The sequence below is a fragment of the Xiphophorus hellerii genome, chromosome 7 (assembly GCF_003331165.1).
Source record: "Xiphophorus hellerii strain 12219 chromosome 7, Xiphophorus_hellerii-4.1, whole genome shotgun sequence".
Lineage (NCBI taxonomy): Eukaryota > Metazoa > Chordata > Actinopteri > Cyprinodontiformes > Poeciliidae > Xiphophorus > Xiphophorus hellerii.
In genome coordinates, this window is record NC_045678.1 from 32,241,473 (window position 1) to 32,266,794 (window position 25,322).

At 46.2% G+C, this 25,322-nt stretch overlaps 2 protein-coding genes across 8 annotated transcripts; one reads left to right on the forward strand and one right to left on the reverse strand.

Annotated features, from left to right (window-relative positions):
- Positions 1–6,584, forward strand: ddx18 (DEAD (Asp-Glu-Ala-Asp) box polypeptide 18). Of its 2 annotated transcripts, none has more exons than XM_032568127.1 (14): positions 1–153; positions 1,521–1,691; positions 1,769–1,870; positions 1,999–2,134; positions 2,263–2,363; positions 2,442–2,641; positions 2,743–2,857; positions 2,931–3,070; positions 3,137–3,298; positions 3,371–3,523; positions 3,602–3,715; positions 3,794–3,850; positions 3,934–4,111; positions 6,343–6,584. In XM_032568127.1, exons 1-14 carry the CDS (start codon positions 48–50, stop codon positions 6,486–6,488), a joined length of 1,881 nt encoding a protein of 626 aa, XP_032424018.1. In that variant the 5' UTR covers positions 1–47; the 3' UTR covers positions 6,489–6,584. The 2 variants fall into 2 exon arrangements, with proteins under 2 accessions (XP_032424018.1, XP_032424019.1); XM_032568128.1 differs by having other exon boundaries at positions 7–155; positions 1,515–1,691.
- LOC116723321 (glycerol kinase-like) lies at positions 6,580–25,211 on the reverse strand. 6 transcript variants are annotated; one of them, XM_032568129.1, is made up of 19 exons: positions 25,050–25,211; positions 23,550–23,623; positions 22,874–22,980; positions 22,728–22,805; positions 21,503–21,582; positions 21,269–21,406; positions 21,084–21,193; positions 20,687–20,753; positions 18,925–18,960; positions 18,710–18,820; positions 18,553–18,633; positions 14,664–14,742; positions 14,445–14,541; positions 14,288–14,372; positions 14,093–14,213; positions 13,683–13,826; positions 13,304–13,390; positions 13,157–13,222; positions 6,580–7,183 (listed from the first exon to the last, which is right to left on the reverse strand). In XM_032568129.1, the coding sequence occupies exons 1-18, from the start codon at positions 25,101–25,103 to the stop codon at positions 13,158–13,160; spliced, it is 1,614 nt and encodes a 537-aa protein (XP_032424020.1). In that variant the 5' UTR covers positions 25,104–25,211; the 3' UTR covers positions 6,580–7,183; position 13,157. The 6 variants fall into 6 exon arrangements, 5 of the variants coding, with proteins under 5 accessions (XP_032424020.1, XP_032424021.1, XP_032424022.1 ...); XM_032568130.1 differs by lacking the exon at positions 13,157–13,222; XM_032568131.1 differs by lacking the exon at positions 13,157–13,222 and having other exon boundaries at positions 13,304–13,434.
- Positions 25,212–25,322: the final 111 nt, after the last annotated feature.

Sequence of the window (25,322 nt, forward strand, 5' to 3'; positions counted from 1 at the left end):
CCTGAGGGGTCCTGGTCGTCACATTTTTACACACGTGTTGAGGAACCATGGCGGACCTTCAGATGAAGCTGCTCCGAAAGAAAATCCAGAAAAGGACCGAAAAGAACCGGGAGAGGAAACAGAAGAGGACACAGCCGGAAGAAGAGGAGGCAGGTGAGTGATCCGGAACCGACTGACGGCTCTGAACCGAACCGGGTAGGGTAGTACCACAGGTTCAGGTCTGGCCCGAAAACTGGCTGAGAATCATAAGAACCTACGTTAAACTGACTGATTACAGAGTAAAACTAAAAGCGAGCTGTTTTAATCAGTTTATCAGTCTTATTGTGTTTTATTCAGAAATATTCTGGCCGCGGGCGGGTTCCGGTGGTCCATTAGGTCCAGGTCGGAGGTTCTTCCTGGACTCTTCAGGATGTTGTTTTTGAGGGAACCAATAAGGTGTTGTAGAGGAAACTGTCCCAACAGAACGGAGCCGTCTTGCCACAGACCACTGCGCGTAACGGAAACCCTGTAAATTCTAGACACTAATAGGAACCATAGAATTGCACAAAAATCCGTGAGGGATGGATGGAGTCCCTGCTCCAGATTCAGTGAAAGAGGTGAACGGAGCCTGGTACCAGAAGCCCATTAAAATTCTGTTTACATCGTTTTAAACTGTATGATTGTGAGTGGGAATAAAAATAGCAGCAGGTATGTTGTTCCATATAACACAGTAGGAGTGAACAGGTAAACCTTTATGGATGAAACTCCATTAAAAACCCACCTGTTTAGGATTGTATTTGAAACGTAATCAATTACAAATTTATTGATGGAACCTGAATTAATGTCGTGTTTTGATTATTGATTCTATGTTTCTTTGTATTTCTGTGTTTGATATGATGGAAAGCACTTTGAAATGCCTTGCTGCTGAAATGTGCTATACAAATAACATTTGATTGATTATTGATTGTGTGGAGGTCTGCTGATGACGTCATTATTCAGGACTGGAGTTTGACTCCTGTGATAAACCGATTGAATCGGTGCACATTTTTATTTCAAACTTGGCTGTGAACTCTAATCTGATTGCCTTGAACAAACTGATATTTTGTATAAAATGCAGAATTTTAAATATAAGGAGCTGAATGTTTCTGGCTAAAATACTTTATTTTATGACGGCGCATTAGAGCCAGGCTATGAAAACATTTCGCTTTCATTACGAGAATAAAGTCTTAATAATGCGACAAGTAATAAGAGAATAAGATCTTATCAGAGTTGTAATATTGGTAGAATTATGTAGTAATTTTATCATAACTCCATAAAAAATAACAAAGTTAATGTTGAGCATCTTCTGATGTTACATTTTGGTTTGACAAATAGGAAATAATCTTTCAGCACATCATTTTGTAATTTTATACCTCATTTTATTAATTTACATGTTGATGTTTTAAAGATAAAACTAGAAAATCTAAAATTGTTTTATTAATGATGGATTTTACCCAGACGGATGAACCCATCCTAACCTGTCGGTTCTGGTTCTGGTGCAGGGAGGTCCAACGGGCCGGATGAGGAAGGCTGGGAGGAACCGGCTGCTGCTGCTGGTCCAACAGAACCAGAGCGGAACCAGCAGAACCCGGTTGAGGAAGAGGAGGCAGAGGAAACTCCTCTGAAGAAACAGAAGAAGAAGAAGAAGAGGAAGCTAGCAGATGGAGCCGCAGGTAGCGTTAGCACCAGGAAGCAGACTGGGTTTACTGGTTTCACTGGGTTTACTGGTTTCACTGGGTTCATGTTTCAGTTTCAGCTGAGAAGAAGATCAGGACTGAGGAAGAGGATGGATTAGACATTAATGATGAAGCAGTAGAGGAAGAGGAGCCTGAACTACCCACAGGACTGACAGGTAAGCGCTCAGCTGGTCCCTGAAGGCACCACCAGGTGGCGCTGCCTTCCAGCGGTGACGTTGACTCGCAGCAGAAGAAGAGCTGTAGTCTTCATCAGGATGAAGCTGACCTGCTGCTTTCTGTTCAGGCGCATTCGAGGACACCTCATTCGCCTCTCTCACCGGCCTGGTCGGCGACCACATCCTGAGGGCGATCAAGGAGATGGGCTTCGATCACATGACCGAGATCCAGCACAAAACCATCCGTCCCCTGCTGGAGGGAAGGTGAACTGACCTGCTTCACTCACCGGCACTGTGGCAGGCTTCCTCCTGGTGACATCATCAGGTCTTCCTGGTGACATCATCGGGTCCTAATGATGACATCATCAGCTCATCCCATGGTTTCTCCTCAGAGACATCCTGGCTGCTGCTAAAACTGGCAGCGGGAAAACGTTGGCCTTCCTCATCCCGTCCATCGAGCTCATCAACAAGCTCAAGTTCATGCCCAGGAACGGTGAGTCTTCCTCCTGAGGCTCCGCCTCCTTGCTCTGCGTCCCTACTCTGAGGCTCCGCCCCCTCCGCCCTCCCTCAGGTACCGGCGTGGTGATCCTGTCTCCGACGCGGGAGCTGGCCATGCAGACGTACGGCGTGATGAAGGAGCTGATGGCGCACGACGTCCACACCTTCGGCCTCATCATGGGCGGCAGCAACCGCTCCGCCGAGGCCCAGCGGCTCGCCAACGGCGTCAACATCCTGGTGGCCACGCCCGGCCGCCTGCTGGACCACCTGCAGGTGAGACGGTGGAACTGCAGGCGAGTTCTGCACCAGAGGCTCGGTTCTGCTTTTGGTTGCCTCCCAGTTCGTCTCCCAGTTTACCTGCTGTCTCCTCCCAGAACACGCCGGGCTTCATGTTTAAGAACCTGCAGTGTCTGATCATCGATGAGGCCGATCGGATCCTGGAGGTCGGCTTCGAGGAGGAGCTGAAGCAGATCATCAAGCTGCTGCCCAGTACGTCCCACCACAGCGCCGCGTTCTGACCCCCGGTGACCCCTGTTTTACCCCGTTTGCCCCGTCTCTGCAGAGAAGAGGCAGACGATGCTGTTCTCGGCCACTCAGACGCGCAGGGTGGAAGACCTGGCCCGGATCTCCCTGAAGAAGGAGCCGCTGTACGTTGGCGTGGACGACCACAAGGACAGCGCCACCGTGGACGGCCTGGAGCAGGTAGGCCTCTGACCGACGGAGCCCCCCTGACCCATATGACCCCGGCTGACCTCCTGACCCCTGCAGGGCTACGTGGTGTGCCCGTCGGAGAAGCGCTTCCTGCTGCTGTTCACCTTCCTGAAGAAGAACCGCAGGAAGAAGCTGATGGTGTTCTTCTCCTCCTGCATGTCGGTCAAGTTCCACTACGAGCTTCTCAACTACATCGACCTCCCGGTCATGGCCATCCACGTGAGCTCCTGACCCAAACCGACCCGGCTGATCGGTTCCGCTGGGTTCTGACTGGCCCGTTTCTCCCCACAGGGCAAGCAGAAGCAGACCAAGCGGACCACCACCTTCTTCCAGTTCTGCAACGCCGACTCCGGCATCCTGCTGTGCACCGACGTGGCGGCGCGCGGCCTCGACATCCCCGAGGTCGACTGGATCGTCCAGTACGACCCACCGGACGACCCCAAGGTTGGCGCCAGGCGGGGTGGGCGGCGCCGGGTGGCTAGAACTCTGACCTCTGACCTCTCTCTTCGTTCCTGTCTGCAGGAGTACATCCACCGGGTCGGCAGAACCGCCAGAGGCATCGACGGCCGCGGCCACGCCCTGCTCATCCTGCGACCCCAGGAGCTGGGCTTCCTGCGCTTTCTGAAGCAGGCCAAGGTGATCTCTGACCCCAGCATGACCTCTGACTGACCTCTGACCCCTGGCTGACCCCCAGCTCTGCTCTCTCTGCTTCAGGTCCCGCTGAGCGAGTTCGAGTTCTCCTGGAGCAAGATCTCCGACATCCAGTCTCAGGTAAGAACCCGAACCGGTTCTGTCCTCGGTTCAGTTCTCGGTTCTGACCCGGTTTGACCCGGTTGTGCCTCTGTCCCATCCAGCTGGAGAAACTGATAGAAAAGAACTACTACCTGCACAAGTCGGCCCAGGAGGCCTACAAGTCGTACGTCCGGGCCTACGACTCTCACTCTCTGAAGCAGATCTACAGCGTCGGTACCCTGAACCTCCCCATGGTGGCGCTGTCCTTTGGATTCACCGTTCCGCCCTACGTTGACCTCAGTATCCTTTTCTCTGCTGCTAAGGGACTAGTCCGGGGGTCGGCAACGCGCGGCTCTTTAGCGCCGCCCTAGTGGCTCCCTGGAGCTTTTCCAAAAATGTTTGAAAATGCAAAAAGATGGGGGTGGGAAATATACATTTTGTTTTAATATGGTTTCTGTAGGAGGACAAACATGACAATCATTCTTAACGTTTTCCAATGCTATAAAAATGTGTAGAATAAATATTAAATTTCAACATTTCTGTCAACAAAGATTTGCGCCGTAGCCTGCGACGTTTCTTCCAGCTGGGCGGCGCCAGGCAGGTGGTAAACAAACCGGCGGCTCTGTGTGTGTTGGGTCACGGAGAGCAAAGGGGAAAAGAGAAACGTAGCTGAGGAGAGATTCTCCACTTCTTGGACCGAATCATTTGCATTTATTTCCAAAGCGGAAGAATTACCGGAATGTTGCTCTGCAGCGAGAAGTTGTCAAATATCAAAAAGAGTAAAAACAGTACCGTACTTTCCGGACTATAGAGCGCACCTTAATATAAGCCGCACCTACAAATATAAAAAAAAATTAAAATAATAATAAATTAAAAAAACTGGAAACGTAAGCTGCACCGGACTATAAGCCGCATGGTTCAAATCATGAGGACAAAGTAGCAACTTATAGTCTGAAAAATCCGGTAATATGGAAAAACATTTAGGGAAAGTTTGTTACATCAGCTGCTGCATCAAGATTAAAGTTACATGTTACAAGCCTGATGTAGAGAAACTGTCCAGAGATCAGTGAACAGAAATCACATTAAGATATACATATATTTAGTAATAAAGTGGTTGTTTTTTAAATTGATTAGTGATTTTTTTAGTATATATTTAAAATGACACTAATTGATATTGCTAAGGATGCTTGTGTGTCAGAAGAGAAGAGGAAGCTGCTCTGTTTTAAACTTGCACTGACTTGTTTGGCATTAAACTTAAACTGTATTAATTTAATTTTAGATACTTTATCTTTTCAAAAGGCTGCTGTTTTATTTTATAACTACAGGTTGCGTTTTTTGTTTGTTTGTTTTTGCACTTGGTTTGCTGGGCCACGTTATGCACGTTCCGTTTTGTTAATTTTTCAATCACATATTTAACGTGATTATTTACCAGGAGCCGTCGTTGTTACGCAAACTGCATCTGGGAGCAGATTTTTCCAGTTCCAACAGGGAAAATATCTTTCCCTGTCCATCTTCATAATAAAAATGACATCAAAAATTAGATTTCTTTATTGCATTTATTTAATTTTATCAATGCAACAAAACATAATACATTCATATTGTAACGGGAGGTAAACTTAAAGCGAAACTGTATAACAGAATAGTAATGTGGTGCGTCATTCTTTCCAGGACTCACTGCAGGGAAAATAAACATTTAATCATGAATGCTCATAAATGTATGCACTTAGTCGTTTTTTATATTAGCTAAAATAGCTAATATAAACACTTAAAGCCTATGTTGCCTTCATTATAAGCCCCATATAAGGCTTATCATTTTTTGCAGCTCCAGACAGATGTGTTTTTTGGTTTTTTTGGTCCAAAATGGCTCTTTGAACATGTTGGGTTGCCGGCCCCTGGCCTAGTCAAAACCTCAATAAAGCTGATCATCTCCGGTCCGGTTCATTTGTGGAGGTGTGAATGGGCTTCCCCTCCCGGCCTGTGGGGGCGCTGCACCAAGAACCACTGAAGGAAACGACTCTGAAAAAGAAGCTGAGCGCAACTTCCTTCTTCACCAAATGGAAACAAAATGGAGGCCTCAGATTTGAAGGATTTCTCTTTATTTCTGCTGCTAGCGCTAAGCTAGCACGTTAGCTTTGGCTGGATTTACCCAGAATGCCCTGCACTGTAGTCCACTTCCTGCTTTTGGAGCACTTGGTGTTCACATTCAAACTAAGGTTTGGAGGACCAGAGGTCAGAGGTCAACTAGCATCCACACCGAACTTTATTACAACCGGACCGGACCAGACCAGACCAGACCGGTGGGCCGTAGTAAAAGCAGATACTCTAACTGGGATCTTTATTTATTTTTATTTTTAAAATTGAATCTGATTTTTTGTTCTGATTGGAGAGAAAAACTTGCTGCTCCAAATGTTAAATCCTGAACCAATTCAGTGTGAACAGAAAATCTGATTTTAGATCCATGTTCAGAAGTGAACCTGAATAATTCAAGCTTCATGGTTTCCATGGTTCCTCCTTGACTCCGCCTCCTCCAGACGTTCACAGCAGCAAAGGCCTGAAGCTGCAGAAACGCGGCGGCGGCGGCGGCTTCGGCTACCAGAAGGCCAAGAACGTCAGGAAGTCCCGGATCTTCAAACACGTCAGCAGGGGGCCGAGCGACCGCCGGCAGTTCTCCCGCTGAGCGGAGCGGAGCGCCCCCTGCTGGGTGGAGTGGAGCGCCCCCTGCTGTAAATGTCCTGTAAAACTCAACATTTCTAATAAAGGAAACAAAGTTTTTTGTGTTTCTAAGTTTTATTTCACCGCAGACTTTGACTAGGACACTAATGATATTAAAACAAGGTTTTTATTTTGAAGACATTTCTTCTGCTCTAAAATCTTCTGCTCAGTTAATCAAGTTTCACAGGATGACAATTTGTCACAAAGTTAAAGATATAAAAACATTTTCACGTCTGATTCTGGATTCTGTTGATCGTTTCTAGATTTTATTTCCCTTTGAATATAAAAATTTCCACAGTGGGTCGGAACCGGGTTTCTGGCTGAGGTTCTGTTGCCAGAGCGAAGTTGAACCAAACCTTCACCTGACCCAGTCGGACCGGTTCTGTCAGCTGGACGGATGAACTGGGAGCGATCCCAATCGGATCCAAACTGGTTCTGGGAAGGCTGGCCAACATGGAGGTTCTGGAACAAATGAGATCTGAGACAAAAGGTTCTGGTTGGGTTGGAAAGGGTTCTGGTGGTCCCGCTCTGACATCACTGGTTTAAATGAGCAGAACTTTAACTAGGCCGGTTCTTTCAGAAGCTCCAGGGTCGGTTTCACCTCCAGAACCAGCACGGTGCCCGGTACCATGTGGACTTAGTCGGATCCCTGCTGCCAACCTGTGAGGAGAAACGGAGCGGGTTCAGAACCTCTAAACCCGGTTCTGCTGGAGGAACAACGGCTGTCTGAACCAGGTCGCTACGGCGATTCCCAACGCGTCGACTGTATGGGAATCGCTCCGATCGATTAGTTCCAACTGATCTTATTGATCAATCAGAGCACAAAGCTCAGTTTGTCATTCAGAATATTTAAAAGGTTTATTTCCAAGGAAACCAGCAGCATCACTCCTCCATCAGAACCTCCATCAGAACCCAGGGACGCTCCAATGAGGATAAAGAAACAATAAATAAATCAGAATAAACTAGAGATTTACATGAATAGACCAAAAGGTGGTTCTGTGAGGTCCAGGTGGATTCAAGGAGAAAAGAATCGGGCTTTTCTTTCTAACTTAGAGAAACCGACAGGAATATAAAGCAATTAATGGTCTTATAATTGATGGAGTTTAATGTTCTGAGACTAAGAGAATAACAAGAAGTATTTAATTTCTGTAGTAATCTTTATAAATCTTCACATACAGAACAAATTGCTTCATCATTTTTTTCATAAAGTCAGAAATCTGCTGTTCACTGTTGATCACTGACTACAAGATCTTAACCAAAGTTTTGGCAATGAGGTTAAAAACCAGCTTACCTAAAATAGTCAAACCCAATCCGGTTTTCTGAAATCCAGATCCATAATAACATCCGCCTGGTTCTGGAACTTATTGATTATAGTCACTTAATAAAATTTGATGGTTTTATGTTGTTTTTAGATTTCCACAAATCTATTTATCAATTTATTGTTAACACGTTGAGACATTTTGGATTTGGAAATAGTTTTCTTAATATGATTACCATGTTAAACACCAATATTAACATATATATATAATTGTGCGCCAGACTTTGCAGACAGGTTTTAAAATGTGTGAAGCAAGTCAGGGAGACCTGTCAGCTCAACAAATGTGTTCGCTGACTGTGGTAGACTAGCAGGTGTGTTTTTATCTTTTTATATATATATATACACACTGCTCAAAGAAATAAAGGGAACACTCAAATAACACATCCTAGATCTGAATGAAAGAAATATTCTCATTGAATACTTTGTTCTGTACAAAGTTGAATGTGCCGACAACAAAATCACACAAAAATCATCAATGGAAATCAAATTTATTAACCAATGGAGGCCTGGATTTGGAGCCACACACAAAATTAAAGTGAAATAACACTACACGCTGATCCAACTTTAATGTAATGTCCTTAAAACAAGTCAAAATGAGGCTCAGTATTGTGTGTGGCCTCCACGTGCCTGTATGACCTCCCTACAACGCCTGGGCATGCTCCTGATGAGGTGGCGGATGGTCTCCTGAGGGATCTCCTCCCAGACCTGGACTAAAGCATCCGCCAACTCCTGGACAGTCTGTGGTCCAACGTGACGTTGGTGGATGGAGCGAGACATGATGTCCCAGATGTGCTCAATCGGATTCAGGTCTGGGGAACGGGCTGGCCAGTCCATAGCTTCAATGCCTTCATCTTGCAGGAACTGCTGACACACTCCAGCCACATGAGGTCTAGCATTGTCCTGCATTAGGAGGAACCCAGGGCCAACCGCACCAGCATATGGTCTCACAAGGGGTCTGAGGATCTCATCTCGGTACCTAATGGCAGTCAGGCTACCTCTGGTGAGCACATGGAGGGCTGTGCGGCCCTCCAAAGAAATGCCACCCCACACCATTACTGACCCACTGCCAAACCGGTCATGCTGAAGGATGTTGCAGGCAGCAGACCGCTCTCCACGGCGTCTCCAGACTCTGTCACGTCTGTCACATGTGCTCAGTGTGAACCTGCTTTCATCTGTGAAGAGCACAAGGCGCCAGTGGCGAATTTGCCAATCCTGGTGTTCTCTGGCAAATGCCAAGCGTCCTGCACGGTGTTGGGCTGTGAGCACAACCCCTATCTGTGGACGTCGGGCCCTCATACCATCCTCATGGAGTCGGTTTCTAACCGTTTGTGCAGACACATGCACATTTGTGGCCTGCTGGAGGTCATTTTGCAGGGCTCTGGCAGTGCTCCTCCTGTTCCTTCTTGCACAAAGGCGGAGGTAACGGTCCTGCTGCTGGGTTGTTGCCCTCCTACGGCCTCCTCCACGTCTCCTGGTGTACTGGCCTGTCTCCTGGTAGCGCCTCCAGCCTCTGGACACTACGCTGACAGACACAGCAAACCTTCTTGCCACAGCTCGCATTGATGTGCCATCCTGGATGAGCTGCACTACCTGAGCCACTTGTGTGGGTTGTGGAGTCCGTCTCATGCTACCACGAGTGTGAAAGCACCACCAACATTCAAAACTGACCAAAACATCAGCCAGACAGCATAGGTACTGAGAAGTGGTCTGTGGTCCCAACTGCAGAACCACTCCTTTATTGAGTGTGTCTTGCTAATTGCCAATAATTTCCACCTGTTGTCTATTCCATTTGCACAACAGCAGGTGAAATTGATTGTCAATCAGTGTTGCTTCCTAAGTGGACAGTTTGATTTCACAGAAGTTTGATTTACTTGGAGTTATATTGTGTTGTTTAAGTGTTCCCTTTATTTTTTTGAGCAGTGTATATATATATATATATATATATTAATATTAAGCTGTGTGTCTCTGTCACATGCCCCAGATTCAAAGTAGAAAGGGGAATCAGACCAGGCTGCAGTATCTCGCCTCTCTTATTTATTATAGTCACAGAACTACTTGCAATAACAATTAAAAACTCTAATATTGAAGGTCTGGAAATAAATAACCAGAAAATAATCATTAGCCAATTTGCAGATGATACAACCCTCTTCCTAAAAAACAAAGAACAAATTCCTCCAGCTCTAAATAAAGTTGTTCTCTCAGCCTCAGGGCTGCAGCTAAATGTAAATAAATGTGAAATTATGAGTATCCATATTTGTTCTGATTCTTCAATTTTCAATAGTCCAGTCAAAAATGAAATTAAATACTTAGGCATGTGGATTACTAAGTGTAGAGCTACCAGTGTTAGAAAAAATTTACAAGACAACATTGATAAATGTGGCAAAACCTTAAATATTTGCTTCAAAGAGATTTCAGGCTGTTGGTTATTAACAGAAACTGAATCCTAATCCAGGCTGACGTTTCCATCCCTCCAAATCTCATAAAACAGATTAAATTTTATTTGGAAAAACAAGCACCATTACATCAGAAAAAGTGATTTGCTAAAACATTTTGAGGAAGGTGGCATCAAGGCAATCGATTTTGAAATTATGAATGTTGCTTAAAAATTAGATGGCTTCAGTCCTTTTTAAAAAACGGTGATCTTATTTGGTTTGTTAAACCGTCGTTCGTATTTCAAAAAGTTGGAGGTATTGAGCTGTTATTGAAATGTGATTTTGAATTATCTAAACTCCCTATAACTCTCTAATTTCCACCAACAGGTTTTGTTACAGTGGAAGTTAATGTTTAAATAACTTCAGCCTCATAATGTCCCACTGTGGAACAACAGAGCCATTCTATGTGTAGAAAATCTATATTTATGGAAGATTGGTGGAATAAACAAATCTGGTCAGTTACTCATTTACTGGATGGAAATGGTGAAATTCTAAGTTTGGAGGAATTTAACAGGAAATATGGAGCTGATTGTTCACTAACAATTTATTAAAAAGTTTTATATAGTTTCACTAATGTCCTCATTCAGTCACTTAAAAACTATTTACCTCATTTCTTTATTCCAAGACTCCATGAGATTCAAACTGAGCATGTGGACATTAGAGATAATAAACAGGGTTTTGAATCAATAAATAATATAATAATAATATTCAATAAATAACATAAACACAGTTCTCTTACAAAATTTTTACAAATCTATAATAGTCAAAATTAGGACTAATTATTATTATTATTGACATGTTGTGAGTTTGTCATTGTTATTCTTCTATATTCGATAAAAAAGTTAACTGTAAAACTAAAGCTGCCTTTGTTGCGCCTGACAGAAATTAATAATAATTTTAAAAAACCAGGGACGCTCCGATCCTGATCATCGATCTCTGCCGATCATTTGTCGCTTTAGGTATAAATGCTGCTATGTGATCTGGCAATAAATTCACCTAATTTAGACATAAAACATGCAAAATACTTGCAGGCACAAAACAGCAGCTATTCAGGCAAAATGACTGAAAAATAATATTTCACTGAATATTAATCAGTGAAATATTATTTAACAGTAAGGCTATCAGCCATAAATTATACGAGTCAAATTAATCTCACAACACTGGCTGAGTAATGCTGGTTCTGATTGGTTGGTTCTGACTGAGCTCAGTAATTCTGCAGCAGGCCAGGAGGCAGAGATCGATTCTTTTTTCAGAGATTATTTGTCTAACGTCAGCACAGCCAAAGTTTTAATACGTCTGTAAAATCTTTTGTTCAGTTTAAGCTACAAGCTGCAGCTCAGCTGCTGCTCGCTGTGACTGTTCAGTCTGGAGGTTCAGCGGCTCCGTCTGAAATATCACCTCCAGTAGCGGCGGTCCAACAGCGGGAGCAGAACCGGCGTCTCGCTCCGCAGCTCCAGACTTGAGTTATTGTTCATCTTTCTGACCGTGTTGGAAGCCGCGCTGCTCTACCTGCTGTCTGGATCCGGACGTCTTTGGTTCCTGCGTTGAGCCTCCATGCAGCCAAATCAATCAAGTGTTTGGTTTATAAATATCATATTAGCTTGGTTGTGTTGATGCGTTGTGACGAGCTCCGCCCCAGAGGTCATTTCCCACCGCAACACGCAAACGTCTCATCCACTCGGAGCGTTAAAGCTCCTCGCGACACGATTTGCGCCTGCGCAGTGAGAAGGCAGGATGAGACCAGCAGGCTGCGAAGTGAGATAAAGGTGATCTGTGATCGGCAACAAGAGACAATGATCGATCACCAATCATGATGCTGCATCACGGAAATCGGCCGATTATGATGGGTCGGCACACCTCTATCAGAACCAGAACCGTTCTGAGTACCAGCGGCTATCTGCTAGAGGTTCGAGAAGACAGAGCAGAAGAACTGAACCAGGAGAACGTTGTACTTTAGAGAAAAGCAAGATTTTGGCTTCATCCGGGAGACAAACAGAGAAGCTCTGAGCCGCTTTTAAAGATAAGAGAGCAGAAGGAGTCATTCAGTCCGCTGCAGCAAAAACACGCAACCAATGAGATGAAGTCAGGCTTCAGGCGTCAAAGACGTTTACAGCGACGATGAAACATCAACATGTCCGCAAGTAGAAATAAAAATGAACAAAAAGGAAAACATTCAGGCAGAATCATCTGTAACAGAGAAAGGTGTGTATGAATGTGTAAGTGAAGTTTGCCCAAAATAATAATAATAATAGTGTGTATGTGTTTGTAATGAGATGTTTGTATCCATGTGTTTGGAGCCACCTAGTGGTGTGATGAGTGACTGCAACGGGTCCTTCAGGCGCTCTCTCGGCTTCCCCACCAGGTGGAGCTCTTCGCTATATTTTTTACTTAAGGTCATATTTTCCTAATTCAACATTAACGAAATACTGTAAGATCATTTAGCAATTACAAATATGATTTATAACGTTTTCTTGTGGTTGGGCTGGACAGAAATGACCCTCTGAGTGGGAGCTGCTCCAGTTGGTGTTAGTGGCTGAGCGCTAGGTCACGATGCTAACTGTGTTTTGATTTTCAGCTGTTGGGCCACCAGTCAGTCACATTGTGAGAGTTTATTTTATATGGCACTAGGTGACAACAACCAACCAAGGCTACACTGGCGCTGTGACAAGCGAGAAGGCTTACACATGCGACCAGAACCAGAACCAGATGGAGGAACCAGAACAGGTTCATGGGGAACCTGATGTCATAAGCTCAGGTGGGTCGGTCCACCATAAAACACTGATGTGTTCAGAACCGAGCTGGTTCTGAACACATCAGAACCCTGTGTTAGACGCGCATGCAGCCCATCAGAACCAGCGACATGCAGCACGGCTACGGCCGGACCTTAGGGGTCCACTCTGATGGGGCCCAGGGACCAGCAGGGGGCGCCGTTCGTCGTCTTCCCTACACCTGTGTTCAGCCAATGAGAGAGTATCCGGCCTGAGGCCCAGTGAGACTCTGGTTCTGGTTTCAGGTGGTGCGGCGGCTTACCGTTACTGGTGCAACTGGTCTCTGACGTCTCCCAGTTCATGGATTTCTGGACGGCCTTCTTCCAGCGAGCGAAGCGCAACTCGCTCTCTGGTGGAGGACAGACGCTGGTTCAGTTGGAGCAGAAACAGCCACTAGATGGCAGCAGATCATTATTCATTATGCAAAGCAAGTCTCTGACCAAAGTCTTCATTCAGAAGCTTCTTCAGATTCACTGTAATACAGACTGCTACAGGAGATCCACATTAACTCTGAAAAATCTCAATGAATATGAGCTACAAGGTTACATTTCCCTTGGATCAATACAGTGTTTTTGAATTTGAATGACTACAGTACAGCTAAATGACCAGCAGGCGGTGTGTTGTGTGGTTCTGGTTCTGACCCTGCGTGTTGATCTGAGGCTGGTACCGCTCAGCCGTGACCTCAGGCAGCTGATCTGGGTTCAGGTTCCAGACCTCCACGCCCTCAGCGGCGCCGGCCGCCATGGCTGCACCCAGAGCCGTGGTCTCGGACATGCTGGGTCGCACTGAAAGGAGGGACAGACACAATCGGAACCAGAACCGGACCAGAACATATTACACTGTAAAAACTAAGACAAATTTACTCATTTTAATTACAATCATGGAAAATTATTTACTTGTATCCCAACTCTGTTATGTTTGGACTCAGAAGGTGATTCAGGTCGTTACCTGTGATGGTGGACAGGTCAAAGGTCAGAGGTGACTGTCTCTGACAGAACCAGAACCGGTTCTAAAACCCAGAGTCAGGCTTTGTGTGCGGTTCCGTTCTTACCGACGGGGATGCAGAGGATGTCGGCCTGCAGCTGCATCAGCAGCCGGTTCCCCGTCATGCCTCCGTCCACGCCCAGCACCGGCAGCGGGATGCAGCAGTCCTGGTTCATGGCGTCCAGGATCTGGCGCGCAGCAGGACGACCATCAGACTTTAACTGGACCTCAGCAGAACCAAAGCTTCTTTATGCCTGCTCACCTCTCTGGTCTGGAAGCAGACAGCCTCCAGGGCGGCAAACGCCAAGTGGCTTCTGTTGGTGAACTGGGTGAGGCCGCAGATGATGCTGGGAACAACCAGAGGTTAGCACAGCTTTGGACCCACAGACCAGACCAGTTAGAGGAGCAAAGAGTCTCACCCTCTGGCGCTCGGCTCCCAGTACGGAGCGTAGAGGCCGGAGAACGCTGGAACGAAGTAGCAGCCGTAGGATGTTCCTGCTTCAGCTGCTAGCTGCTCTGAAACCACAGGGTGGCGCTAAAACACTCACAAGCTTCTGAGGAGAAGCTTCTGTTGGGAAGCTTCTCCTCCCAACAGAAGCTTCCTGGTTCTGGTACCAGAACCGGGCTTCAAGAATTACCGATCTCAGAGGACGACTGCACAATGCACATGTTGTCCCTCAGCCAGCGAATCACTGCTCCGGCTATAGCCACCGAACCCTGCAGAGAAACACCAGAGCGTTTCAGTCAGTACATTATGACCAGCCTCTTCCAGGCCTCTTGAGCTGCTCAGTTGTCTGGGGGCTTGTGGGTAAATTAGAGTTAATAAATTAAACATTAACCAGGATTCTGAAGTGTGATAACGGCACTTGGAGAAATGTAATGTTTCAATTGTTGATTTTTTTTATGATGTAAAGCATTTGAACTGCCTTGTTGCTGAAATGTCCTATACCATAGGTGTCAAACTCTGGCCCGCGGGCCAAATTTGGCCCGCAGTGTAATTATATTTGGCCCGCGAGGCAATTTCAAATTAATATTAGAGCCGGCCCGCCGGTATTATACGGTGGCAACGCTGTGACGCCGCATTCACCGCTTATACTACAAATCCCATAATGCTCTGCTGTTTTTTTGGCGCGTCAATCAGGACAGAGGCAGACACGCCTCCTCCTCTGTGTCAGTAGCACTTATGGTAGCGGACATGGATGTATTAGGAAGGTGGTGATCCGTCTTCTTGCGCAGTCCTTGGGTTGAAAGCCCCGGCGCACCCCGCATCCCCGGGCCTCTCCCCCAAACCTCACTGCGACCTCAAACTACAGCCATCACTGTGTTACCCTACCAAAACATGGCGAAAGGAAAGACAGAAAATAAAACTTTTCTGGACAGGTGGGAGACAGAATATCTGTTTACATATTTCCTGTATGTGAGCAACTTTTCTCCTCAGTGAAGATGATGAAAACGTCTCACAGGAGACGTCTGACTGACGAACACCTTTGTTCGATAATGAAGGTTTCCTCAGCTCAGACCCTGAGCCCCGACATTGATGAACTGGCATCCAAGAAAAGATGCCAGATATCTGACTTGGCTGCATCAGAGTAGATCAGTGTGTCGCAAAATGAGCAATAAATAAGTTTTCTATGCACCTTTTCTTGTTACTCCAAGGCCTGAATGGTTTATTCATAGTTTATTTAATGATTTATTCATAGTTGTTATGTTATTTTATTTTCAAATTTATTAGCCTGTGTACGAAGCTCATTTTGACATTTACCTCAGAAAGGAGGCATTCAATTTTTATTTAAATTTTATTTAATATGCCATTTATATGTTTTATTATTATTATTAGCAACTCAATTTTGCACGCCTGCACTTTTAAGTTATATAAGCCTTTCTTGTTCAATATTTATTGTTAAATCAAAACTTGCTTGGGTCCATATTAAAAGATTCATTTGTCCAACCTTGGCCCGCGGCTTTGTTCAATTTAAAATTTTGGCCCACTGTGTATTTGAGTTTGACACCCCTGTCCTATACAGATAAAGTTGATTGGTTGATGAGTTGATTAATTGGTTGGTTGGTTGGTTTGTTGATTAATTGGTTGATTGGTTGGTTGGTTGATTAATTGGTTGGTTGGTTTGTTGGTTGGTTGATTAATTGGTTGGTTGGTTGGTTGGTTGATTAATTGGTTGATTGGTTGGTTGGTTGATTAATTGGTTGGTTGGTTGGTTGGTTGGTTGGTTGATTAATTGGTTGGTTGGTTGGTTGATTAATTGGTTGGTTGGTTGGTTGGTTGGTTGGTTGATTAATTGGTTGATTGGTTGGTTGGTTGGTTGGTTGGTTGATTAATTGGTTGCTTGGTTGGTTGGTTGGTTGGTTGGTTGGTTGGTTGATTAATTGGTTGCTTGGTTGGTTGGTTGGTTGGTTGGTTGATTGGTTGGTTGGTTGGTTGGTTGGTTGGTTGGTTGATTAATTGGTTGGTTGGTTGGTTGGTTGGTTGGTTGGTTGATTAATTGGTTGCTTGGTTGGTTGGTTGGTTGATTAATTGGTTGGTTGGTTGGTTGGTTGATTAATTGGTTGGTTGGTTGGTTGGTTGATTAATTGGTTGGTTGGTTGGTTGGTTGATTAATTGGTTGGTTGGTTGGTTGGTTGATTAATTGGTTGGTTGGTTAGTTGGTTGATTAATTGGTTGGTTGGTTGGTTGATTAATTGGTTGGTTGGTTGATTAATTGGTTGGTTGGTTGGTTGATTGATTAATTGGTTGGTTGGTTGGTTGGTTGGTTGATTAATTGGTTGGTTGGTTGGTTGGTTGGTTGGTTGGTTGGTTGATTAATTGGTTGCTTGGTTGGTTGGTTGGTTGGTTGGTTGATTGGTTGATTAATTGGTTGCTTGGTTGGTTGGTTGATTAATTGGTTGGTTGGTTGATTAATTGGTTGGTTGGTTGGTTGGTTGGTTGGTTGATTAATTGGTTGGTTGGTTGGTTGGTTGGTTGATTAATTGGTTGGTTGGTTGGTTGGTTGATTAATTGGTTGATTGGTTGGTTGGTTGGTTGGTTGGTTGATTAATTGGTTGCTTGGTTGGTTGGTTGGTTGGTTGGTTGATTAATTGGTTGGTTGGTTGGTTGGTTGGTTGGTTGGTTGGTTGATTGGTTGGTTGGTTGGTTGGTTGATTAATTGGTTGGTTGGTTGGTTGGTTGGTTGATTAATTGGTTGCTTGGTTGGTTGGTTGATTAATTGGTTGGTTGGTTGGTTGATTAATTGGTTGGTTGGTTGGTTGGTTGGTTGATTAATTGGTTGGTTGGTTGGTTGGTTGATTAATTGGTTGGTTGGTTGGTTGGTTGATTAATTGGTTGGTTGGTTAGTTGGTTGATTAATTGGTTGGTTGATTAATTGGTTGGTTGGTTGGTTGATTAATTGGTTGGTTGGTTGGTTGATTGATTAATTGGTTGGTTGGTTGGTTGGTTGATTAATTGGTTGGTTGGTTGGTTGATTAATTGGTTGGTTGGTTGGTTGGTTGATTAATTGGTTGCTTGGTTGGTTGGTTGATTAATTGGTTGCTTGGTTGGTTGGTTGGTTGGTTGGTTGATTGGTTGGTTGGTTGGTTGGTTGGTTGGTTGGTTGGTTGATTAATTGGTTGGTTGGTTGGTTGGTTGGTTGATTAATTGGTTGCTTGGTTGGTTGGTTGATTAATTGGTTGGTTGGTTGGTTGGTTGATTAATTGGTTGGTTGGTTGGTTGGTTGATTAATTGGTTGGTTGGTTGGTTGGTTGATTAATTGGTTGGTTGGTTAGTTGGTTGATTAATTGGTTGGTTGGTTGGTTGATTAATTGGTTGGTTGGTTGGTTGGTTGGTTGATTGATTAATTGGTTGGTTGGTTGGTTGGTTGGTTGATTAATTGGTTGCTTGGTTGGTTGGTTGATTAATTGGTTGGTTGGTTGGTTGGTTGATTAATTGGTTGGTTGGTTGGTTGGTTGGTTGATTAATGGTGGTTGGTTGGTTGGTTGATTAATTGGTTGGTTGGTTGGTTGGTTGTTTGGTTGGTTGGTTGGTTGGTTGGTTGATTAATTGGTTGGTTGGTTGGTTGGTTGATTAATTGGTTGGTTGGTTGGTTGATTAATTGGTTGGTTGGTTAGTTGGTTGATTAATTGGTTGGTTGGTTGGTTGATTAATTGGTTGGTTGGTTGGTTGGTTGATTAATTGGTTGCTTGGTTGGTTGGTTGGTTGATTGATTAATTGGTTGGTTGGTTGGTTGGTTGGTTGATTAATTGGTTGCTTGGTTCCCTAGCTCACTGCCCTGCATGTTTTAGGCATTTTCTGAAGTGCAGCTGAATCAGACTCAGTGAAGCAGGGAAACGTCTAAAACATTAGCGGCGTCTCGGAAAAGACGACATGACTGATCAAATGGTCCCACTGCCCTCCAGTTTACTGATCAGGAACTTCCACTGGACCTGGCAGTCCTCACCCTGCAGGGCAGGATGTCCCCTGGTCCCGACCCGTTGGTCGGAAGATTCAGACAAACCTAGTGAAGAACTAACAAGTCTCACCTCCAGCGCGTAGCAGGCTGGCTTGTCCCTCCCCAGCTTGTAGGCGATTGTAGTGATCAGGCCGTGTTCGGACATCACCGGCTGCCAGAATCACCAGAAGACAACGAACTCAGTTTGGATCACAAGAAACGGTTCTGACGGTTCTGAAGCGTCTTACCTTGGTTCCTGTGTTCCTGAGCAGGAAGCATCCCGTCCCGTACGTGTTTTTGGCCTGGCCTTCCTCAAAGCACATCTGACCGACCAGAGCTGCCGACTGGTCCCCGAGACACTGACAGAGATAACGACACCGTCAGGTTCTGGAGGAACCGGTCCAAGATGGAGGACCGGCAGAACCTTGACTGGACTCCTGACAGTACAGCAGAAGGCCCTTACCCCCGAGATGGGAACCCCTGCCAGCGAGCCAGACCTCTGGAAAAACAGGAAGAAGGTTCATTTGGACGCCATCATCGACATCGACTGTCTGATTGAAATGCATCACTGTGCAAAAGTCTTAGGTCGTCTTTAAACAATTCTTTGGGCTTTGGCTGCAGTCCAGTTCTGAGCATTGTAAAAGCAAATGGTTTTGGTTTTTGGAGATTAAAACGAAATCTCACCGAAGTGGATCATAAACCAGGATGGGTTGTTCTGTAGAACCTGGACAAAGGTCCAATAAAGTGAACCAGTCATGCATTCCTCTGATCTTTGGTTAATATCTTTACCCAACAACAGAGCTTCACCGCAGAGACCAAAGTGTAACGATCTGAAGCTGTTATCAGATCAGATTTACAGGGAAGTTCAATAAAACGTCCCACAGCAGAATGAAGAGCCGCCACTGACCAGAACCGGGTCGTCTGGTACCAAGCCCACATGTTGCTCAGTTCTGGAAAATAAAACCAGCGACTGTTTAGAGGATCAAAACGTCAAAAAGAAGCTAAAAGCAGTAAAAATGTTCTGGACCAAAGCAGTGAGGCGTGCAGCTGACCTCTGGACTGCAGATCGGGTCGGGTCGGGTCCGGAAGATAAGATATGAGACAAACACTGACAGGACATTCAGTTGGACCTGAACAAACAGCGTGCAGCAACCGCGTTGTGATCAGAACCAGACCGGTTCTGATCCAGACCAACAAGCAGCTTCACACATTCATTACAACAAATCATTCCTAAAAATCATCTACCAGAACCTGGTAGGCTGGTAAAGCCACCGGTTCCAACAGGTCGTCACGGCAACTCAAACCCGGTTGAAAAATGTGAACTTTCTCTACTGAGGCTTAAAGGGACGGTTTCGTACTCATGGATGTTGGATTGCTCAACGGTAGCAACGTGTTGCCGCTGCTGGTCCGAGTGAAGACGGTCCATCAGGACGGAAACGCCGCCATCAGTCCTGATGAGCGCAAACAGGAAATGACTCGTATTCACTGAGCGGCCATGTTTTAATGACGTTCGCTGTCATGACATGATGGAGTTTGGATGTTCACTGAATCAAACTGGAAACCAGAGGTCTGGACTGGTGAAGCACCAGTAATCCCACTGGACTTCCTGGAGTCGCTGGCAGGAGGCGGAGCCTCAGTGCAACCCTTCAGACGTGATTCCATGTTTTATTGATTCATGACTAAAATACAGAAAAGAATCATTTCTGCTGCAGTTCATTCAGTTTAATATTTTCAAACCTGGAAAAATCCGGGTTCTGTTCCGACCCAACAGAACCTCCAGTTATTCTGACTGACGCTTTCTGAAAGGTTTCAGTTCTACGTTAGCGGTTCTGACCCGGTTCCATCAGAACCTCTTCATTCATAAAGAACTTATTTTAAGCAGAAAGTTCAGATTTTTAGCCAATGGGCACATAAAGTACCATGGTTCTAGAGTGGCCCAGTTAAAGTCCAGACTTCAGGAAAATAGCACCAAAAATGTGTAACGGTGTAACTTCTTTCAATAAGTAATGGGTCAGAACCAGAACATAGACGTTAGAAAAAAATCATCAAAATCTTTTAGTTTCACAGATTGTTTCTTCTTCTTATGATTAATTATCATCGTAATGATTAATTATCGTTATGATTAATTATCGTTATGATTAATTAACATCGTTATGATTAATTATCATCATAATGATTAATTATCGTTATGATTAATTCTCGTCGGCGTGGCGTTCAGGGCTCACCATGCGGCCGTAGATCTCAGAGGAGCTTCTGACGGCGGGGAGGATTTCCATCGGGACGTCAAAGAAACTGGAAACACAACCGAGTCCATCAAACCGAAGCTTTAAATGACTGGTCAACTGGTCAGAACCGGTCAGAATGAGCCAGAACTGGAACCGGCCAGAACCGGTCGTAAATGAATAGTAGCCTGGGTGAGAAATGATCCAAGCTCCAACTTAAGAAGGATAAATTCAGTTTGCAAACTCTTGTGGGAAAATATTCCCAGCACCTGAAGCACCAAAACATTCCTGGGAAACCGATAAGCTCTGGATCTGAGTCCAGACCCAGACGGAACGGCTTTGAGATCCGGTTCCCGAGAGCCGGTTTCTCCTGCTAGTGAGACGGACTGGTCCAGGTCACCTGCAGAGCTCGGGGTCCCAGTCCAGGCTGTGGATGTCGAACAGCAAGGTGCGGCTGGCGTTGGACACGTCCGTGACGTGGACTCCTCCGTCTCGGCCGCCCGTCAGACTCTGGAGGAGAGAGAGAGCTCTATAACCGGTGGGAATAAAAACCTGGAGCTGGAACCGGCGGCCTGCTGCTCCTACCCAGATGATCCAGGAGTCCACGGTCCCAAACAAGGCCCGCTTACTCAGAACCGCCTGCCGCACCGCCTCCACATTGTCCAGCAACCAACGGAGTTTCACAGCACTGAAGTAAGTGCTGATGGGGAGTCCGGTCTTATGCTGCCAGGCGAGTCCAGTAGAACCCACGGGAGAACCAACAACAGGTTGACCTCAGTGGCTCCCTGACCTCTCAAGATTTAGGGTTAACGGTCCTACCTTCAGGTGGTTCTTGCTCCTGCCGGGAGTTTTGCTGATGAGTCTCTCCACAGTGGACTGCGTCCTCAGGTCCAGCCAGACTGCAGAGCAGGACAGAACACAGAGATTAGAACGTCCACATGATCAGAGTCCGACTGCTTCTGAGAGGAGGTCAGCTAACCGTCCGCCACTTGGAAAAGTCTGGAGGCCTTAGCAGGAGAAGAGTCCAATTTGGTACAGTATAACGAGTCCTGTTCGATCTTTTAAAGAGTTCAGTTATGGTAAAAACTGGTGGACTCTGTCAGTCAACTGAACCAAACCTACTGGAATCTCCATGTTTTCCTTGCAGCTCTTGTTCTTTTGTTCTTGTGAAGGGTCTGAAATAAACCTATCCATCCATCCACCCCCTTGTATTGAACTTAATCCAGGGTCAGACCGTGGGGGAATCAGTCTAACGTGGGAGGCCCAGATTTCCTTCCAGCCTCCTGGTCCAACTCTACCAGGAGAATCCCACAGTGTTCCCAGAGAAAAGATCGTCTCTCCATGCAGAGGAAACTCATTCCAGTTGCTTGTATCCATGTCCTCGTTCTTTCGGTCTCTACCCAAAGCTCATGACCATAGATCCGACTCAGCTCTCTCTTCACCATGACAAATCGGTACAGCGCTCGCTTCGCTGCAGAGTCCACCAATCCGCCTTCATGAGCTCAGAGATACTTAAACTCCTCCATCCTTAGGCCACCAAAACAGATCCCCTCAACACATTGGCTGGTCTACAAACACTATGAACAGAATCGGTGGCAAAGGGCAGCCTGGACGGAGTCCAGCTCTCACCGGAGTCCGATTTGCTGCCAATAATGAGGACCAAGCTCTGGTAGCGGTCACCAGCACCAGGGACCAGCAGCCCATATCAAAAGGTCTGGTACCCCTGCAAGACTTTCTGAGGAACATAGTCCAACACCTTCCCCAGGTCTACAAAATGGACATGTAGACTGGTTGGGTGAACTCCCAGGACTCTCCAGGACTCTGCTGAGAGTGTAGAGTTGGTCCATTGATCCATGACCAGGATGAAAACCTGGTTTAGTAACTTAATGAACCTAAGACATAAACCTAACCTAGATGAACCCAACCTAAGCTGGCTGCAGAGCTGCTGACTACCTCCATTGCGGAGTAATGGAGAAGCTTCCTTCCAAGCCTCTGCAGGTTTTACTGGAACCAGTCCTTACTGGTTTCATGTGGCTGGACTCACCGATGGCGTTGTAGAGCGGCTCTCCGGTCTCCTTGTCCCAGACCAGGGTGGTTTCTCTCTGGTTGGTCACCCCCACCGCTGCAGAGCAACAACAACAATGTGAATGTGGATGAAGCTGCAGAAACAGAACCGCGGCAGCGTTCAACCTTTGATGCGGGACACGTCCACGCTGAGCTGCGCCAGCTTCTGGCAGGTCTTCTCCAGACACTCGTGGACAGTGTCCATGATCTCCCTGGGGTCCGCCTCCACCCACCTGAGGAGATGATTGGTCCACACATGTTCAGCATCTCTTTGCACTAAGTCCAGGTTCTGCCTCCTAACAGATGACTGAATGGAACTGGTTGAGGCCTAGTCCAAACATAGCCGATATCTGGGAAAACCGACATATTTTTATGTGCTTTGGCCTTTCATCCACACAAAAACATCTAATGTCACTAAAAACGATTATTTATAAAAACTATGACCAAAGGGGAGATGTGAGAAACCTCTGTATTGAGTGTGTTGGTGGAAAACGTCGCATTCCAGTCAAATAATGCACCAATATTTCCAGTTACATCGTCTTGAGTTTTAATAACCCTATTTTCTAATGCGTAGAAAATAGTTCTACCTACAGATGAACCGCCTGGCGCCATGTTTGATTCCTAACAGGAAGTCGTGGATGTTTTGAAGGATTCTGATTGGCTGACAGGTTTTGCCTTAGCTCTACACTGCCCCCTCTGGCTTAGAATGTTTAAACAACGCTCAGACGCAGATTTATTTGGGTTCATGTGGATTAAAACTTTTGTGAAAGTGATCCCGTGTGTACGATGTCCAGAGTCTCACCCTTCTTTGGGGAAATGTTGCTTGAGCTCCACCTGGTGGTGGCTGATCAGCTGGGCTGTTTTAGTGTTGAACACCTGCAGAGAAAAGCAGCCAATCAGAGAGCAGGACAGAAGGGATGTCGATCGGTTCAGCTCCACCTCTGACATGATAGAGCAGGGGTCTCAAACTCCAGTCCTCGAGGGCCACAGTCCTGCAACTTTTAGATGAGCCTCTGCTGAACCACCTGAATAGAATAATTAGGTCATTAAGGTTCTGGAGAACTGATCTACACAAGGAGGAGGTCATTAAGCCATTTCATTCCAGGGTTTTGTACCTGTGGCACATCTAAAAACTGCAGGACTGCGGCCCTCCAGGCCTGGAGTTTGAGACCCCTGTGATAGAGACACCCAGCAGGGGCTATTAAAGGCTATCCTGGGCTATTCTGTACTCCTCTGTCCAGCTCCTGTTGAGCCATCAGGAAGGCGGCTCCCCGGGCAGAAACCCGCCTGACTCCAACAGGAAGTGAGTCGCTTCAGGCTGCAGGAAGCTGAAGCGGTGAGCGACTGCAGCCAATCATCCTCCTCCGTCCCTGACACTTCCTGTTGTCAGATCACAGTGCTAACACCGCAACCCTCCGCTTCATCAGCCGGACCTCGGCTGCAGACCAGCTGACGTCACAAACTGGACCCATGATGTCACCCGCACACCTCGCCACTGTCTCACTGTGCAAACGAGGAGGGCGGGGCCTTAAGACGTCTGCCTCATTACACTGCATACGGATGGATGATGGGAATCGACCCGACGAACACCATCCATCCATCTGGTTCTGGTCCGTTTCCAAGGAAACTGGGAGTTAACCAGGTCCAAGTTTGTTCCCAGTTTAGGATTCTAGCTGAGCTCCAGGAGAATGATATAAAATAATTTAGCATTTCATTTTTCTCTCCATAGAAGCTCCACCTGGTCTGCATTCTGATTGGCTGGTTCCTTCCTGGAGGCGGGGCATCAGCTGATCGTTCTCCTCTCCTGCTGCCAAACGTTTTACGTTCAGTTCTGCTGTGACCTCCAGACGGCGGCTGGTAAAGATCCGGTTCTGGTTCTGGTGGAGGTTTCTTCCTGTGAACGGGGAGTTCTCCTCTCCACTGCCGCCCCCTGCTGGTCAGGAGGAATGATGCTCTGCTGGGTTTCATTCCATAGAAACGTTTTAAACTAGTTGAAATAAAGATGATATTGGATGTGAATCAGCTGCAGAAATAAATATGCTGACTTCATATTGCTGATATCTAACAACGCATTTTTATTTCAAACGTGGTTTTATAATTACTATGAGTTTTCTGACCCGGTTCTGGTTCTGTTGGTTCCGAGGAGCGGATTGGACCAGGAATGATTAACCAGCAGCAGCAGCGATCACTACTGACGTCATGAACAGTAAATGAATGAAAACAGAAACTTTAAAAGCAGCAGAAGTTGCTGTAAAACCTTTCCAGAATGAAACCACAGTTCGGTTCGGTTCGGTCCACTCACCAGGAACCTGGTGGAGCTGGTTCCCTGGTCAATGGCAGCCGCCAGCGGGTCCATGTTTGCAGCTCGCCTCCCGGGACTCGAGTCCTTCTGGGCTTCCTTCGGCGCAGGGGGCGGGGCCGCCGGAACCGGCCGGAGTTTACCGAACCAGAGGTCTTGTGCGAAATTCTGTACCCTGTGAAAATCTGTTCCTCCTGCGTCGGGAGCGCGCATCGCAGCCAGAGAGGCGGGTCTGGAGCCGAGTGAAGCTGACACCCCACCCACGTCAAAAAATTC

What these genes read in the sequence shown, in the direction of transcription:
- ddx18 (XM_032568127.1), top strand. Translation starts at nt 48, where the DNA reads ATGGCGGACCTTCAGATGAAGCTGCTCCGAAAGAAAATCCAGAAAAGG. An exon ending in GCTAGCAGATGGAGCCGCAG is followed by an intron (nt 1,692 to 1,768) that starts GTAGCGTTAGCA and finishes TTCATGTTTCAG; the next exon opens with TTTCAGCTGAGAAGAAGATC. An exon ending in TCCGCCCTACGTTGACCTCA is followed by an intron (nt 4,112 to 6,342) that starts GTATCCTTTTCT and finishes CGCCTCCTCCAG; the next exon opens with ACGTTCACAGCAGCAAAGGC.
- LOC116723321 (XM_032568129.1), bottom strand. Translation starts at nt 25,103, where the DNA reads ATGGACCCGCTGGCGGCTGCCATTGACCAGGGAACCAGCTCCACCAGG. An exon ending in TGGGAGCCGAGCGCCAGAGG is followed by an intron (nt 14,373 to 14,444) that starts GTGAGACTCTTT and finishes GGTTGTTCCCAG; the next exon opens with CATCATCTGCGGCCTCACCC. An exon ending in CATCCTCTGCATCCCCGTCG is followed by an intron (nt 13,827 to 14,092) that starts GTAAGAACGGAA and finishes CCCTCCTTTCAG; the next exon opens with TGCGACCCAGCATGTCCGAG.